The sequence below is a fragment of the Xiphophorus maculatus genome, chromosome 9, assembly GCF_002775205.1.
Source record: "Xiphophorus maculatus strain JP 163 A chromosome 9, X_maculatus-5.0-male, whole genome shotgun sequence".
In the NCBI taxonomy this organism is placed as follows: Eukaryota; Metazoa; Chordata; class Actinopteri; order Cyprinodontiformes; family Poeciliidae; genus Xiphophorus; species Xiphophorus maculatus.
The window spans coordinates 31,222,840-31,240,030 of record NC_036451.1 but is presented as its reverse complement, the minus strand read 5'-3'; the positions used below and the strand labels follow the sequence as shown (position 1 = coordinate 31,240,030).

The 17,191-nt window shown below is 48.6% G+C and overlaps 1 protein-coding gene across 7 annotated transcripts in view; it reads left to right on the top strand.

The window, feature by feature from the left end:
• Window positions 1-17,191, top strand: part of nfia (nuclear factor I A) — an 80,480-nt gene that overhangs the window by 22,449 nt on the left and 40,840 nt on the right. For all 7 annotated transcript variants that reach the window (XM_023338993.1, XM_023338996.1, XM_023338992.1 and 4 more), the window contains exon 3: window positions 7,921-7,986. In XM_023338993.1, coding sequence (XP_023194761.1) covers window positions 7,921-7,986 — 66 coding nt within the window. The remainder of the gene's footprint in view (window positions 1-7,920; window positions 7,987-17,191) is intronic.

Here is a 17,191-nt window from a genome sequence, read left to right as displayed (position 1 = left end):
CCCCTGCCCTGCATGTTTTAGGTGTTTCCCTGCTTCCACACACCTGGATTGAATCTGTGGTTGATTAACAGGCTTCTGCAGGACTTGATGCCTGCAGAAGAGGTCATGCAATCATTTGGATCAGCTGCTCTGAAATAGAGGCACATCTAAAACATGCAGAGGGGGGAGGGGGGGCTGAGGACTGGAATTGAGAAGATCTGCTGTACGTCAAGTTTTAGTGTGAAAACTGCGCAGTGTTTTATATCTGAGGCCCCTGATCATTCATCATTTAGCTCCTCCCACTCTGAGGGTTCCTGTGTGTGTGTGTGTGTGTGTGTGTGTGTGTGTGTGTGTGTGTGTGTGTGTGTGTGTGTGTGTGTGTGTGTGTGTGTGTGTGTGTGCGCGCGACCAAAGCCTGGTCCCCACAAGAGGAAAAGCTGTTTTGGGGTCAGGGGTCAGATTTAGGAAGAAGGGCAGAAAGGGTGCATTTGGAAAGTCTGGTTGGTTTTGGTTCTGGTGGTTCTGATTCTGGTTGGTTCTGATCATAAGGAACTTTAGTGGTGATGAAGATGATGATGTTGGTGATGAAGATGTGAACCCAGTCAGTGTTTGTTCTTTTGGTTCTATTTGGTTCTGTTGTTCCTGTTTGGATCTGTTTGGTTCTCTATAAGTTAATCTGTTTTGGTTCTTGAACCCAGTGACTCTTCTTCTATGGTTTTTTCCATGGCAGCATCAATGATCCAGGCTTTGTGATTAAATGTGATTCTGCTTGCCGTAGTTGCACCTAAACAGACAAAGTGATCATTTTTCTCTTTCAGCCAATTAACAGAGACAGAAATATTCCACATCTACCCCAACTGGGACAGAACAAAGAACTGTCTTTATTCTAACGCACATTGAAATTAAATATCAAATTATTCTTATCAATTTAATTTGATTTAGTTTATTCTGATTTATTATTTATTGGCTTCCATCCTCTCTGGTGGAGTTCAGGTGACGGCCGGATGGTTATATATTTGTGGCGTTTCTCAGGGAGCTCTCCTCGGGACCCTTTCTCACATCGTTACCTGGAGTGGACCAGAATATGACGCCCTGCCGGTCCGTTTGGAAGGTGGGAACAGGAAGCCGGGTTTTCCAGGCATCCTGTTAGCGAACGGGTTGGTTGGCTTGTTGCTTTTGTTAAACGCAGAACCATAAAATTCTGAGAATGTCCTGATGAAACAGGTCAGAACAATCAGATCCTCACACAGCCAGGACCAGATCTCTTTACTGCGTTTCAAACTTTTCCCCTTTATGTCGCCTTTTCATCCTGCGCTCTGATTGGTCAGCAGCATCCAGACTCCGCTTAACCGTCGGGTTTCTGGGTTCTGGTCCCTGCTGAGCCGGATCATGTTCACTGATGCCGACCTCACGCTTGTTGGTATTCCAGGAGGAGCTGTAGATACAGAAACACACACACACAAACACACCCCCACACACACACACAATGCTGATCTCAGGTCTGCCCTTCACAGTGCAGCACTGCAGAGGGACTGTGTGTGTGTGTGTGTTTCAGAGTGTGAGTGCATGTGGGAGGGTGTGGGGGCGTGTTTGTTTCGGCGTGCAGGCGTGTGTGTTTCAGAGGGGGTGTGCGTGTGTGTGTTTGTGTGGTTTCATAAATTATTCCCCTCCATATTCCTTTTAAACGATAGCATCCCTCGGCCGGCCTCACTATAAATGGTTCTGTCATAACCGGACAAAGAGCTGATATTCGATTCTGGATGTTCTGTGGACCTGACCGGACCTCTGAGCTCTTAACGGTCTGCTCAGTGACCTGTCCTGCTGCGGTTCTGTCCCCTCAGGTCGGATCCACTCAGAACCACAGGTCTTCCAGGTTTCATTTCGATCCGGTTCTTCCCAACGCCGCTACTTTTTAAAGATACTTCACTGTCACTTTTGTTAGCTCCAGCTAATGGTGCTAGCTCCTGATGATGCAGTTAGCTCCAGCTAATGGTCTTGCCTAGTTTTACTTAACTGAGAAGCAAAGCCAAACTCTTGCTAGTTTAGCTAACTATTGGCATAGCATTAGCCTTGACATCTTGTGCTGTGGCTTCAGTCCATTAGGATGTAGGTATAAAAATGGTGACTACAGGACAAAATTTTTAACAAGTGATCATCAGCTTTTGTGCATCACTAATAACTCTTAGCTTAATGAGAAAATTACACATTTTGGCCACCATGTTGACCTTGGCGGTCATCCTTTCTCCTGATTTCCAGTCTTAAAAAAAATCACAAGGAAACCACAGCAGGCCTCTTCCTCCTCTTCCTCTGTCCTGAAGCTAACCTTATCTGAGCGGTTCAGATCAGCAGCAGTGTAATCTGTATCACTGCCCCCCCCACTGCTTATTTCACACAGTTGTAGAGGAGAAGGAGGAGGAGGAGGAGGAGGAGGAGGAGGAGGAGGAAGAACATAATGCCGTCTTTGTTGGGACGAGTTCTGCTGGAAAATGATCGTCCCACTGAGGAACGCCACTACAGATGGATCATGTCTGCTGCTCTACTAGCCGCGTGTGTGTGTGTGTGTGTGTGTGTGTGTGTGTGTGTGTGTGTGTGTGTGTGTGTGTGTGTGTGTGTGTGTGTGTGTGTGTGTGGGTGTGCAGCTGTTGGGCCTCTCTTCTTCTCCTGCATTCCTTCAGTCTTCAGCAGAAACTTTTTGGAGGGGGGGGTCAGAGGAGGGGAGCACTGTGTATGTATGTATGTGTGTGTGTGTGGGGGGGGGGGGGGTGCAAAGGTGGGGGTGAGGGGTCCAGCCACACAGAAAGGAGATCACAGGAGCCCCTCCCCCACTTGTTACTGCGGTTCCAGGTTCTCCTCCATGCAGATGATGTTCTGCTCTGCTTGACCTCTGACCTGGCCCAGCACAGGAACAGAATCACCTGGAGATTCAGACCTGACCCAGTGGGGGTGTATCGGAGAGGAAAAGCATGCTGGGAGCTGTAGTCAACTGTTAGCAGCGGTGCATTCAGGTGCAACTGTAAATCTGAGGCATCAGGAGCAGCACAGGGAGGTGTGTGTGTAGCCATGCAGCGCCTCGCTGCGAGGTGTGTGTGTGTGTGTGTGTGTGTGTGTGTGTGTGTGTGTGTGTGTGTGTGTGTGTGTGTGTGTGTGTGTGTGTGTGTGTGTGGCCTGTATTCATTATTTAGTGAGAGCTATTACTGGGATAAGAGGCTCTCTCCTCTCTGGACGCATCGATCGCTTTAATTGCTCCAAAGATTGTCAACTCTGAAGATAGATATTAAAGGGCCGGCGCGGCCGGTTCTGCCAGGATGCTCTCAAACGGACCCAAATGTTCTGGGGGGACGACACGTCCCGCACCGCCGGCGAGCTGAGAGGTCTCACTCTGACCGATCGATAACGCGCTGCAGACAGGAAGTCAGCTGCCATGGCCGCCTGACGAGCTGCGACTTGATTGGACCGGACCGGGCTGGGCGGGTCCGGTCTGCATTGCCTTCTTTCCTGAACCGGTTCCGTGTTCATCCTGTTTGTGTCTTCTGCTATGCTATTTCAGACTTTGACTAGGCCATTTGGGACCACTGCTGTGCGTCTCGCAGCATCAACCCTCCACCGCCGTTCGGAGGTCACAGGTCAGCCAGAAGTCAGAGGGGCTAGGGCTGGGCTCAGGTTCCACCTGAGGAGGGGGCGGAGCTAACCTACAGGTGACCCGCTTAGCAGCCGATCCTCTAACCTGATTACCAGTTCTGCTTCCTGACCCAATCGGAACGGCTGCTGCTAAAAACACGAAGCTGATTAAGCTGCTTCGGTCACCTGACCAGCTGTTTCCATAGCAACAGCAGCAGCGCCGTCAGCTGGACACTGGAGGAACTGAACCTGCCGCAAGACTAGTCCAGATAATTGGGTTCTGGTTCAGGTTCTGGACGAGTCCAGGTACACGGTGCATTCATTGACTGTCCGATTGACGGACTCTGAATTACTGCTGGATACTGACCGGTTCTGACCGGTTCTGTCCTGTCCAGGATTTCCCATGATCCTCTCGGCTCAGCTGGAAGCCTTGATGGGAGACTGGGAGTCTGTACTGGGATGAGCTGGGCTCAGTGTGTGTGTGTGTGTGTGCTCCTCTTCCTCACTTTGATTTTCTGCTGGAGGCACGGGACTCACCTTCCTCTTCCTCATCTTCATCATTCTTCTTCCATCATCCTCCAGCTTCATCTCTGCTCCGCCCCCACTTTGACCTTTGACCTTTTCCACACAGACGCTGAAGGTCGCATCCTTCATCCTCCTCCTCTTCATCTCTTCTTTCCCAGCATGCCTCAGTGATGCCAACTGGGCAACGAGGCGTTCAGGAACGACAGAAACCAGGACCGGAACCTTTGACCTTTGACCTGAACCTCTCCTGCAGACCGGACATGCCAGCCGGATTCAGTGGTGTTGAGCTGCTGGATCTGGACCCGGATTCTGTTCTGGTTCTGTCCATGAACTGCTCTGTCCTCAGGGTTCTGTGTACGCTCCCTCCTGGTGGCGGCAGCATGGTCCTGAGGGCTTAGAGGCCCATTCCAGATTAGAAGTCCTGACCCTCCAAAATAAGAGCACCTCTTTTGAAGACTGTTCTTGTTCTGGAGGGAACCACAATCCATCTGGACTGCACACACACACACACACACACACCACACACACACACACACACCACACACACACACACACACACACACACACACACACACATTGTGATTAATAGATCAGAGTTGGTAGCAGACTATAGTGGAAGCGCTGTAGATAAAGCAGCACAGTGTGTGTGTGTGTATTATCTGACACAGACATATAGTTCTGTTGGGTCAAAGAGGAAAAAGTTGTAGCGAGAAGAAAGTTTCTGTAACACGGGAGCCAATCAGAGCAGGTCTCATCCGTTCCTGAGATCTGATTGGTTGGTGCTCTCCTGTGAACATTCAGCATCTATCAGTGATTAATAACTGATCAGCATCAATCGGCCTGCAGATGAGGAAGAGGATGAGCTGAGCAACGGAGGGAAGAAGGACTGGAGCAACAAACAGAGGAAATAAAGGACAGGAAGTGATGAAGGTTCAGGAAGTGATCAGGAAGCCATCTTGTCTCCCTGAGTCGTGAGCAGCTCGTTGCTGCTCCTGCTGGACGGAGGAGGTGAAGCAAGGCATTGTGGGAGTTTGAGGCAGAATGATGGTTCTGATCTTCTGGGTCGGGTCTTTTCGTTTGTAACTAGAAGTCAAAGGTCCATCAGAACCAGAACCCAACCATGTGGACCGCTCTGGGTTTCGGGTAGATCCCTCTTCATCCTCCGGTTCTGAAAGCTTGAAGAACCGAGACAGTGAGTCTCATCATTTCAGAACCAGGTCCAGTTAAACTGAAACCTCCAGGAACCATTCCTCTGGTGTTCCTGAGATTGATTCTGGTTCTGATGGGTTCGGACCTAGTTATGGTTCTGGAGCGGCTCCACCTTAAAGCCACTTCGGAACCAGAACTGTTGTGATTCTAAGACGGTCCACTTTTTATTTACATGATAAAAACTACAAATATGGCTGCCGCTTCTGGATTCTGCAAAACTGGATTCTGTTTGTGTCAGAGGTCAAGTAAAGGTCACAGGTCAATCACAGTCGCAGAACTTTAACTGTGCTGGATGGTTTGGAGAGCTTGTTGGTGAACACACTCAGCGGGTGTGTGTGTGTGTGTGGTGTGTGTGTGTGTGGTGTGTGTGTGTGTGTGTGTGTGTGGTGTGTGTGTGTGTGTGTGTGTGTGACCGGCTGGTAAAGGCAGAAGCTCTTTTGTTCTGGCAGACAGTAGCGAGTGGCAGCGACTCAAAGCAAACAGAGAGAAGCTCCAAAATGGTTGCCAAAGCTGTAAGATGGCTGCCAGACACACACACACACTCTCTGTCAGTGAGGCGGAGCAGGGTGTTACTGTGACAGAAAACGTTAAAGTGTGTCTGAGACTGAAAACATGAAGACATCTCTGATTCTGACGGTGTGTGTGTGTTGGTGTGTGTGTGTGTGTGTGTGTGTGTGTGTGTGTGTGCGTGTGTGTGTGTGTTCCAGTTGGCAGCGTCTCCTTGGCAGTGTTGGACGTCTCTCCGTTCAGCAAACGTCTGTTTCTCTCAATTCTGTTCAAACATGAAGAGACTGAAACCCAAACAGGCCACGCCCCCCTGGGGGGCAAGATGGCTGCTGCTGGCATAGAGATGGAGGCGAGTCGTGGTTCTGCTGCGCTGCCACCAGAACCATGCAGGTGCGGGTTTACTGTGTGTGCACACCAGACTGGCTCCAGAACCGTGTTCGAGTAATTTAGAGGTGAAACTTAGTAAAGCTGCTGCAAGTTAAGAGCAGTGAGACAGATCTGAGCGTGTATATCTATGTGAAGGAACAATAATTAGATCTGTTTTGTTTCAGTCTCACAAACGCTCAGATTTAGAGAACAGATCTAGAGAGAACAGATCTAGAGAGAACAGATCTAGAGAGAACGGTCTGAGTTTCAGAGCGTTTGTCAGATTGAAACTAACACTGATCTAATTTTTGCTCCTTCACATAGATATACGTGTTCAGATCCGTCTCGCTGCTGTAGAAAACCAGAGGAGTCCAGATCAGCAGCTGAGGCCGACCCAGATGATCAGAACCAGATTGTGGACTCCGTCGGATCGTCAGCAGAACCCAGTAAATGACAAACATCCGTAGAATCAGCAGCTGGTTCTGCTGGAGACGAACCGGGTCCACTGGAGCTCCTTTGGTTTTGGATTTGGAGGAAAAACAGAACAAAATATTAAAACAAGATGATCATCCTCCCTCTCCGTCCAGAACCGGTTCGACTCAGAGCTCCCTCTGGTTCTGAAGGTCGGTATTCCCGCTGCCTGTTCTGGTGTCAGGTTCTATTCCTGAATGGAACCGAGCGACCCAAACCGACACAGCAGAACCAATGAGAAATTCCTCCTGGATCCGACAGTTGTGGATCGTCTGTGGATCTGGAACCGCCGGGATCGGACGTTTCCACATGGAAACTTTTCATCCAAACCAGTTTTCCCAGTTTTTCCAAATAATTTCAGCCCTAAAGCATCTGCATTGTTTGGGTTCTGCAGATCTACTTCTGACCCGGTTGCCAGATTTCCCAGCATGAGTGGGTCAGAACAAGTTCTGCTACAATGACAAGAACTCCAGAGAAAGTCAGGAATACTGCTGGGAACACAGGACAGGAATGATGCTGCCACATGTTCCAACCGATCCGGACCGCCAAAGATCCAGTTCTGGTTCCGGTTCTGCAGATGGTCCAGCCCCTGTAGGCAGACTGTCTGCTCCCACGCCTCATTAGCATATTTAATTAACCTGCTAACTGATGAATGGGGGCAGATGGGGGAGGGAGGGGTAGAGCCCCCTGCCTTGCCCCCCCCCCAGTTGCCATGGTTTCAGGCTGATGCTCTTTGTTTTAAGCAGCTGAAGCAGGACGACACGGTGAGCCGCATGCTAACAGGCCTGATGAATGCTGCCCTCTGTCCCTCTGTGGGGGCTGGGGGAGAGAGTCTAGTCAAAGCACAGCGCAGCCTGGTGGCAGCCAGATAGAATTACACGATGAGTTCAGGAACAGCTGGGATCAAATGGGAAGGAAAGAGGAAAAGTTTCAGTCAGCTGCTTCCCCCCCAGGTTCTGCTGCAGCTGCTGAAGCTAAGAAAAACTGGAGGACAAACCGAACCCTAACTGACTCATCCTACAGGGGACACTTGTGGTTCTGGTTCTGGTTCTGGTCCATCTTCCTCAGTGGACCAGAACAGTTTCTGCTGCTGTTTTCAAGAGTCAGAGAACTCTAACATCCCAGCTGTCAGTGAACTCTCCGTGCCTAAGACTCTGTGTGTGTGTTGTGTGTGTGTGTGTGTGTGTGTGTGTGTGTGTTTTCCAGCTCTCCTTCCTCATCGTAGTTTTTCTGTTTTCTCTCCAGAAACCAGCCAATCAGAAAGCCCCAACCAGGCCAGCGAATCAGATATCAAGGAGCAGCCAGAGAACGGTGAGACACACACACGCACACACACACACACACACGCACACACACGCACGCACGCACGCACGCACGCACGCACACACACACACACACACACCAGGAGGATTTCTTCACACACATAACGCTGCTCAGGAAAATGTGAGATCAGTACTATCAACACCAAGTGGTCCGGTTCCACTTGGTAATCCAAGTACCGTTTCCACGGCGTACGGTCCGTTACCATTTATTATTTCCATGGATCTGATGCTCGAGGAACATCAGTTCCAATGAGGAGTTCAATGTCTGCCTCAATTTTTAAATGGTCACCCCTGAGGTGAGGCCACATCTCCAGATCAGCTTGTGTGATGATGTTTTCTTTGGAGGCGGGTATTTTATCCTGTGTGTAAACTTTCAGCAGGTCCAAATATGTGCAGCCCTCCAAGTCTCCCACCTCTTGTCCTCTGACCTCATAAGTTCCTGCAGGCTTTTCCTGTCCTATTGTTCACATAAGTATCTCTGTTTTGCATCCTTTCGAATTTAGCCGGTTCATGAAGCTTTCAGTACAAAACGTTGCCGTTCTGCCCGGGTCGAGGAAAGCATAGGTAGGTCTGAATATATTTGTCCCCTTTTGCCACCTTAACTCAGACGGGAACAATTGCAAGTGCACATTCTCTCCCGGCCCCCTGTTGCATCACCTGCTGAAACAAGAGCACTGCTTATGGGAGTTTCTTCAGTCTCAGTTTGACTGTCCTGCTTTGAAACTTTTGCACTTTTAATATGGAGTACTGTCGGATGTTACTGTCGGATGTTACTGTCGGATGTTACTGTCGGATGTTGCTGTCGGATGTTACTGTCGGATGTTACTGTCGGATGTTGCTGTCGGATGTTACTGTCGGATGTTGCTGTCGGATGTTACTGTCGGATGTTACTGTCGGATGTTGCTGTCGGATGTTACTGTCGGATGTTACTGTCGGATGTTGCTGTCGGATGTTACTGTCGGATGTTGCTGTCGGATGTTGCTGTCGGATGTTACTGTCGGATGTTACTGTCGGATGTTGCTGTCGGATGTTACTGTCGGATGTTGCTGTCGGATGTTACTGTCGGATGTTACTGTCGGATGTTGCTGTTTAATGTTACTGTCGGATGTTACTGTCGGATGTTACTGTCGGATGTTGCTGTCGGATGTTACTGTCGGATGTTACTGTCGGATGTTACTGTCGGATGTTGCTGTTTAATGTTACTGTCGGATGTTACTGTCGGATGTTACTGTCGGATGTTACTGTCGGATGTTACTGTCGGATGTTGCTGTTTAATGTTACTGTCGGATGTTACTGTCGGATGTTACTGTCGGATGTTACTGTCGGATGTTGCTGTCGGATGTTACTGTCGGATGTTGCTGTCGGATGTTGCTGTTTAATGTTACTGTCGGATGTTACTGTCGGATGTTACTGTCGGATGTTACTGTCGGATGTTGCTGTCGGATGTTACTGTCGGATGTTGCTGTCGGATGTTACTGTCGGATGTTGCTGTCGGATGTTGCTGTCGGATGTTGCTGTCGGATGTTACTGTCGGATGTTACTGTCGGATGTTGCTGTTTAATGTTACTGTCGGATGTTACTGTCGGATGTTACTGTCGGATGTTACTGTTAATTAGGTTAGGTTCTTAGGTTATTTGCAGCAAACAGGATGGTGTATCGGTCAGGATACAGGAAGGAGGACATGAGATCAAACTTGACTTGGATGCAAACTGGTTTATTCGTCGTGATGCTCAGTGTTGCCAGTAGTCTGTAATAACAAATAAATTGCCATTAGGCTAATGTATTACAGGAATAGAGGTTCCACTAATACAAACTCAAACAAAATATCTAATAAGAAATAAACTCAACCATCCACATTTGCATGTAAATCCACAACATACACAAATAACTCAATTCACGTAAAGGTTACATCATTAGGCGCAATTTCGGTGGAAAAAGACACGAGCACAGACAGCCCTTTGGCTCGATTTAACATAAGACGCACTTTGGCGCCATCATGTGGCCAGATAAAATCCCTACACAACGGCGGCAGCTGGCAGCGCATGCCTTTAATTACTATATCTGCCGCAATAACTCAATTGAAAGCAATAACAGTTGCTGGCCGAAATGCAATTACAAATAATAAGATTTAAGGTAAACCTATGAATGCTGAGCAGGCTCAACTGAGTTCCCAGCGCTCAGAACGCCCCACAACATCGCATACCTGTTCTCCCGTAGTTTAAACATATATATTTAAACATATAACAAACTGAATCTAGCGTAAACAAACAGCACGCTAAATGCGGTAACTTACTTTCAGTCATCAACTTAACACTCGGAGCATCACTTCTCAAGACTACAACATGAATGCGGTCTCACATGCTGAGAACGCAGCAAACTGACCCGGAAGTATATTAAATTGCTCCCATGAGCAGGGCACAGCACTAAACTCCGACTTACGTCACTTCCTAGGATACTCTCTAAACCAACATTACAAAATAAAATACAGAAATGTCAGCGCCTTTTATACAGCCGCCCCCAAATGTGGTTACACATTTGCTAAACATAAAAGGCTTTATCAAGTCTTGGGGGACTTCTGGCTGTCCTCCTCAGTGTCCTTTCCTTCAGCTGGCACAGCTGGTAAAACAACCAACCGAGCAACTGGTCTAGTGTAGACATGTTCACTAACTTTCACATCCGCTGATCTGATAAGTCCATCATCACTGCGGTGAATCTTGGTCACATGACCTATCGGCCATAAGGCGCGGGGCAGCTGGGGATCCACAATCATAACAATTGCTTTCTGCAGAAGTTCCGGAGGGCTTGATTGCCATTTATGTCTTGTCTGTAAGCCAGGAAGGTATTCTCTGATGAATCTTGCCCAGAAGTGATCAGCAAGAATCTGTGAGTGCCGCCAACGTCTTCGACTGAGGTTTTCCATCTCTGGGTAGACCACCTGGGGTAGGGATCCATCAGGCCGCCCCATGAGGAGACTATTTGGAGTCACAGGGTCCACGTCTGCCACGTCAGCTGATACATATCCCAAAGGCTTTGAGTTCAGTATCGATTCCACCTCCAGAAGAACTGTAAGAAGTACCTCCTCCTGTAGAGGTTGGGAACCCACACAGCTTCGGAGAGCTGCCTTCACTGAACGAACCTCTCGCTCCCACACTCCGCCAAAATGTGGAGCTGCTGGGGGATTAAACTGAAATTTAATCTTCTGGGAGGCTAGCTGCCCCTGCAGGGTCTCTGACATGTTGGCAAAGGCTTCTCTGAGTTCCCGATCTCCTCCCTTAAAATTGGTCCCACAATCAGACCATAGCTCTGCAGGCTTTCCCCTTCGGGCGATAAATCGTCTCAGGGCCATAAGGAAAGCATCTGCATCCAGGCTACTTAGGAGATCCAAGTGTACTGCCCTCGTTGTCAGACACTTGAAAATGATACCCCAGCGTTTCTCCTGCCGTCTTCCTATTTTCACAATCATGGGCCCAAAGCAGTCAACACCAGTGGAGTAAAAGGCGGGCTTGTACAACCTAAGCCGAGCGGCAGGAAGGTCAGCCATCCTCAGAATTGAGGGTTGCGCCCTCCAACGCTGACACTCAGGACAGGTGCGCTGGTATTTGCGTATTGCTTCTCTTCCACGCAGTATCCAGTAAGATCTCCGTAACTCTGCAAAAACCCGTTCAGGGCCTGGATGATGGAGATCAATGTCGTATTTCTGGATTAGAAGACGTGTGAAGGGGTGAGTAGGATCCAGGACAATAGGATGCAGTGTCGATCCGTCAAGACCTCCTAGACGTCGTAATCGACCTCCTACTCTGATAAGGCCTGCTGAGGTATCCAGTTCAGGTGCCAACGTGAGTAAGCGACTTCTGGATGAAACAGATTTCGCTTCGGCAAGTAAACGACATTCCTCTGGAAATGACTCCTGTTGAGCTCGCCTAAGGAGAGCCTGTTCTGCAGCCTGATATTCCTCAGCACGAGGTGAAGTTGAGAGCGTTTGTCCTTGAAGTTCCTTAACAGAAGCATCCAAGAGCTCCTGCCATGTCTTGTACTCCATTTCATCCCAACAGATAGATGCGGAGGTGGTTACTGTTCCACAGAAGACAGCCTTTCGGAGCTCTGATTCCTCATTAAAGGGCTCAGAGTTAGGCTTCTCTGGCCATGTGTCGGGACTGTGGAGCAGAAAGGGGGGTCCATCTGACCACCTGTTTGGCACTTTGAGTTCTGCCAGAGCCTTTCCCCTTGTCAGGTCATCCGCTGGATTACTTTCGGAGTCTACATAGCGCCAGGTACAGTTTTCTGTCAACTCCTGTATCTCAGCTATCCTGGCTCCTACAAAGATTTTATAGCGACAGGACTGCGAGCTCAACCAGTTGAGGACAGTTGTCGAGTCTGACCACAGAATTATCCTTCTGATAGTCGAGGTGAGTTCTTTTCTCAGGATACTGCCCAACTGTGCTGCCACCAAGGCTCCACAGAGCTCTAGGCGAGGGATAGAGAGGGTCCGTTTTGGAGCTACACGGGAACGAGCTAGGATGAAGGTGAGATGAACCTGACCGCCGCACTCTTCAGTCCTCATATAAGCTACAGCTCCATAGGCTTTCTCAGATGCATCTGCGAAGATGTGCACTTCACGGACGTCCTCTTCTAAGTTGGTTTGGGTAGGAGCATAAGCGCGTGGGAAGGTAAGCTGAGGTAGAAACTTAAGCTCTGCCTCCCAGTCATTCCAAGCTTGAAGGAGTGTGGATGGAAGGTTTGAGTCATCCCAACCATGCTTTTTATCCCACAACTGCCTAAGGAGGAGCTTGGCCCGAGTAGTGAAAGGTAACAGATAGCCTAAAGGGTCATACTGTGTCGCTAGAACTCTATAGATGTTTCGAAGAGTTGGCATGTCATAGGTCACAGGTCTGTGCTTATAGCCCAAAGAGTCTGTATTCCAGTCCCAACTGAGACCAAGTGTCGTCTCTGAAGAGTTGGATTTGTCTTCTGCTAACCACAGATCCAGGCTTTGAGATCTCGCTTCAGGGGGCAAATGACTCACAACACTGGGGTCGTTGCAAGCCCACTGACGTAACTCAAAGCCGGCTGATTTCAGCAGTTCTCTCAGTCGGTCTACAAGGATTTTGGCTTCTTCAGGTGAACTAACACTTTGTAGACAGTTGTCTACGTAGAAACACTTCTCAATGGAGAATCTTAGGTAGTCATCGGGCTGGGTGTGTTCTGTCACATGACGCTGTAGAGCGAATGTTGCACAGCAGGGGCTTGAGGTTGTCCCAAAGGGCAGGACCTGCCACTCAAAGATTTTAGGAGGTTCATCCACCTTCAAATCCCACCAAAGGAACTTCAACAGGGGGCGATCCTCCTGGAGAAGAAGTACTTGATGGAACATCCCCTTGATATCGCCACTCACAGCTATGGGATATTCACGGAACCTAATTAGGACTCCCAGTAAAGGGGCTCCAAGTGTGGGACCAGGCAGCAGAAACTGATTCAGGGACTGTCCAAGGTATTTATGAGAGCAGTTGAAAACCAGGCGATTCTTCCCATTATGACTGACGAGATGATGGGGAATGTACCAGCTCCCCTTTGATGAGGTGTTTTGTGTTACTTCTTTTACGGCCCCAGAATGAATCAGCTTCTGTATTTCTGCTCTGTAAGCATCAGCCTGGTGGGAATCCTTTAGTAGGCGTTTCTCTGTGCTTCGAAGCATGGCCATGACAGATTCCTTTGGTGCATTCAGTTGTGGCATCTGTGCATGACGGAGGAGAGGTGTGGCATACCTCAGCACGCCATCCACCATTATGCGAATCGTTTTAGCTTCGAGTAGAGCCACAGCTTGAAGATCCTGCTTTGACCGGGTCACTTCCTTTTCAGATGTGTAAGGCACTGCATCCATCTGCCAGAGCCGCTCTACATGCTTAAATAACTCATCCGATTGGGAGGACGTGTATAAGCTTAGGGCAGGCTGGGTTGGCCGCCCCATCAAAAGACTTGGTCCCTGAAGGGTCCACCCCAGCCGAGTATGGACAGCTGCTGGACTGCCAGGTGGGCCAAGCCGAACCGGTTCTATGGGGGTTATCAGGTGCGGCTGGTCTGAACCAATAAGGAGCAGTGGTTCGACTCGCTTCAACGCCGGCACTGGGATCCCTTGCAGGTGTTTATACTTCCTCCGCAGCTGATCAACAGGATATGTATGATGAGCTAAGTTGAGGCTGTCAGCTGTAAACGCTCCCTCAATCTTGTGTTGCAACCCAGGATTGGTAGCTGCAGAGACACTGAAAGATACGTTACGTCCATGTAACATCTGAATATCGTAACGGACGGTGCGTAAAGGAAGGTCCTCGGGGATGCCCACCAGACCAAGGATTTTTGCAGCAGCCGGGAGCAACATGGTTCGCTCGGAACCGTCATCCAGGATTGCAAAGGTATCTAGAGTGTGTTGCCCATAACTTAGAACCACAGGTACAATCTTGAGTAAAACACGATGGCCGACCCCATGTCGATCTAAGTAGAGGGAACCTGACGCTGAATTGGTAAGGCAACTTTCTTCCTTTGCAGAGACACCCGTGTCGTATCTTTCAGTTCTGACATTTACCTCATGAAGAGCCAGCAGGTGTTTTCCTTGGCAAAGACTGCAGGGTTTCTTCAGTGTGCATTGAGCCGCTAGATGATTTCGGGCACAACGCCGGCATCGTTTGTTGACTTGAATCCAATTCTTTATTTCTTCTTTGGAGAGCTTAGCCACACCATCACATTGACTGAAATAATGTTCTGTGCTCTCGCAGTAAGCACAATAGGCTTTGCTCTTATTCTTCCCTCTGACTCGACTCTCCTTTGGTAACAGGGAAGTGTGTTCGGAGGGTCCTTTTACATTATGTAGGACTGTTACAGTCTGTTTGAAGGGATGGGCATCCGCCTTTCTGCAGGTCCGTTCTCTGCTACCCGTCCCACCAGCTTGGCTATCGAACCCTTGACACCATGACTCCTGGCGTAGCCATTCAGATAAGTCATGAAGGGTGTAGGTGGTGCCAGGCTGTTTGAACTGATGTCGACGAAAGTCAGCTCTTTGCTCTGGAGGGAGCTTGCTTATCAGACGGGCAACGTGAGAGCCACAATTCAGTTCCACTTCTCCCTCAAGTCCTAGTGTTTGCAACAGACCAACTAGTGACTGCACCTGGAGAGAAAACCTTTGGAAAGCTACTATATCACCTCTCCTTATTTCTGGGCCATCTAGGACACTTGCAATTTTCCTTAAAGCAAGCTGATGAGGTTGTCCAAATTTATCATGGAGGGCAGCCATGGTATCAGTATAAGGCTTTGGTGAATTCAGGTAAGCATCAGCTATTAGTCGAGCTTCATCAAACTTAAGATGGTCCACAAGTATTTGATACTTAAAGAGCTCGGTTGCGTTACGAGGGAGTAGGTTCTCCAGGGCCATTCGGAGCCTGGCAAACTCAGTAGGATCTGAATGAAGGAACTTCGGGATTGTTGGTTTGGGCCCCCTATATACTGTCTCAGATGAAAGAGGTGGGGCTGAATTATGCCAATTCGACATCTCACACGCTGCCCCCGTCACTGAAGTATGGGGTTCAACCTGAACAGGGTTTGGTTGCAGCAGGCCTACATTTATTGATGCCCACTTTGAGGATGGCTCAACATGTTGCGAAGAAGCGTGGAACACGTCTCCTCTGTGCTCCTGAGGGATGCGTGTTGGCAGAAAGGATTTACGGGGCAAAGATGCTGTATTAGGCGGGGGGTAGTACTGTAAGCCATAATCTGAATACTGTTCTTCAACCTTTAGTTTGGAGAATCCTGTGTACAGCTCCTCTCCCGGTTCAGGCCACGGAGGTGGATCAGGCCACTCCTCCTCATCTTCATCTTTAATCGGCCTTGTGTTAGTGGTGTACACCCTTTCTGAGCTGCTCATAGGGGGCTGATAAATGGGATATTTTGAGGCAGTCAGCTGAGCCATATCCTTTCTCAGTGAGTGAGCAACTTCAATCAGTGCTTTGATATCACTCCTTGCTTCATTAAGTTCTCTCAGGCCCTCCTGTAGAACTTCCTGTGATTGAAGTAGCTTCTCTCTTTCCACCTGCAAAGCTCTGAATCCTGTATGAGAGGGTTGGATGGGCGTCTCCAGCAGGTTGTAGGGGAAAACTTCAGGTGTGAGATCCCTAAAGTTCCTCCCTTGTTCACTTCTCTCCAGCTGAGGAGAAGTTGGTGCGCAGGTTACATCACTATCACCGTAGCGAGGTGGTGCAGTGCTATACTGAGGTTGGTGTTCCACATGTCTTGGGATAGGCGGTGGGATTTCCCAATGTGGCATTTCTCTAATGGAATGATGTGTGTACTCAACTTCAAAGTCATCAAATCGGCTTGGTCGGCGTGACTGCCGTTTAGGTCTCACATCAGGGAATGACGCTCTGTCTGGCTCCATCCTGATAGCTTCCATCCGGCTCGAAGGACCAATGTTAATTAGGTTAGGTTCTTAGGTTATTTGCAGCAAACAGGATGGTGTATCGGTCAGGATACAGGAAGGAGGACATGAGATCAAACTTGACTTGGATGCAAACTGGTTTATTCGTCGTGATGCTCAGTGTTGCCAGTAGTCTGTAATAACAAATAAATTGCCATTAGGCTAATGTATTACAGGAATAGAGGTTCCACTAATACAAACTCAAACAAAATATCTAATAAGAAATAAACTCAACCATCCACATTTGCATGTAAATCCACAACATACACAAATAACTCAATTCACGTAAAGGTTACATCATTAGGCGCAATTTCGGTGGAAAAAGACACGAGCACAGACAGCCCTTTGGCTCGATTTAACATAAGACGCACTTTGGCGCCATCATGTGGCCAGATAAAATCCCTACACAACGGCGGCAGCTGGCAGCGCATGCCTTTAATTACTATATCTGCCGCAATAACTCAATTGAAAGCAATAACAGTTGCTGGCCGAAATGCAATTACAAATAATAAGATTTAAGGTAAACCTATGAATGCTGAGCAGGCTCAACTGAGTTCCCAGCGCTCAGAACGCCCCACAACATCGCATACCTGTTCTCCCGTAGTTTAAACATATATATTTAAACATATAACAAACTGAATCTAGCGTAAACAAACAGCACGCTAAATGCGGTAACTTACTTTCCGTCATCAACTTAACACTCGGAGCATCACTTCTCAAGACTACAACATGAATG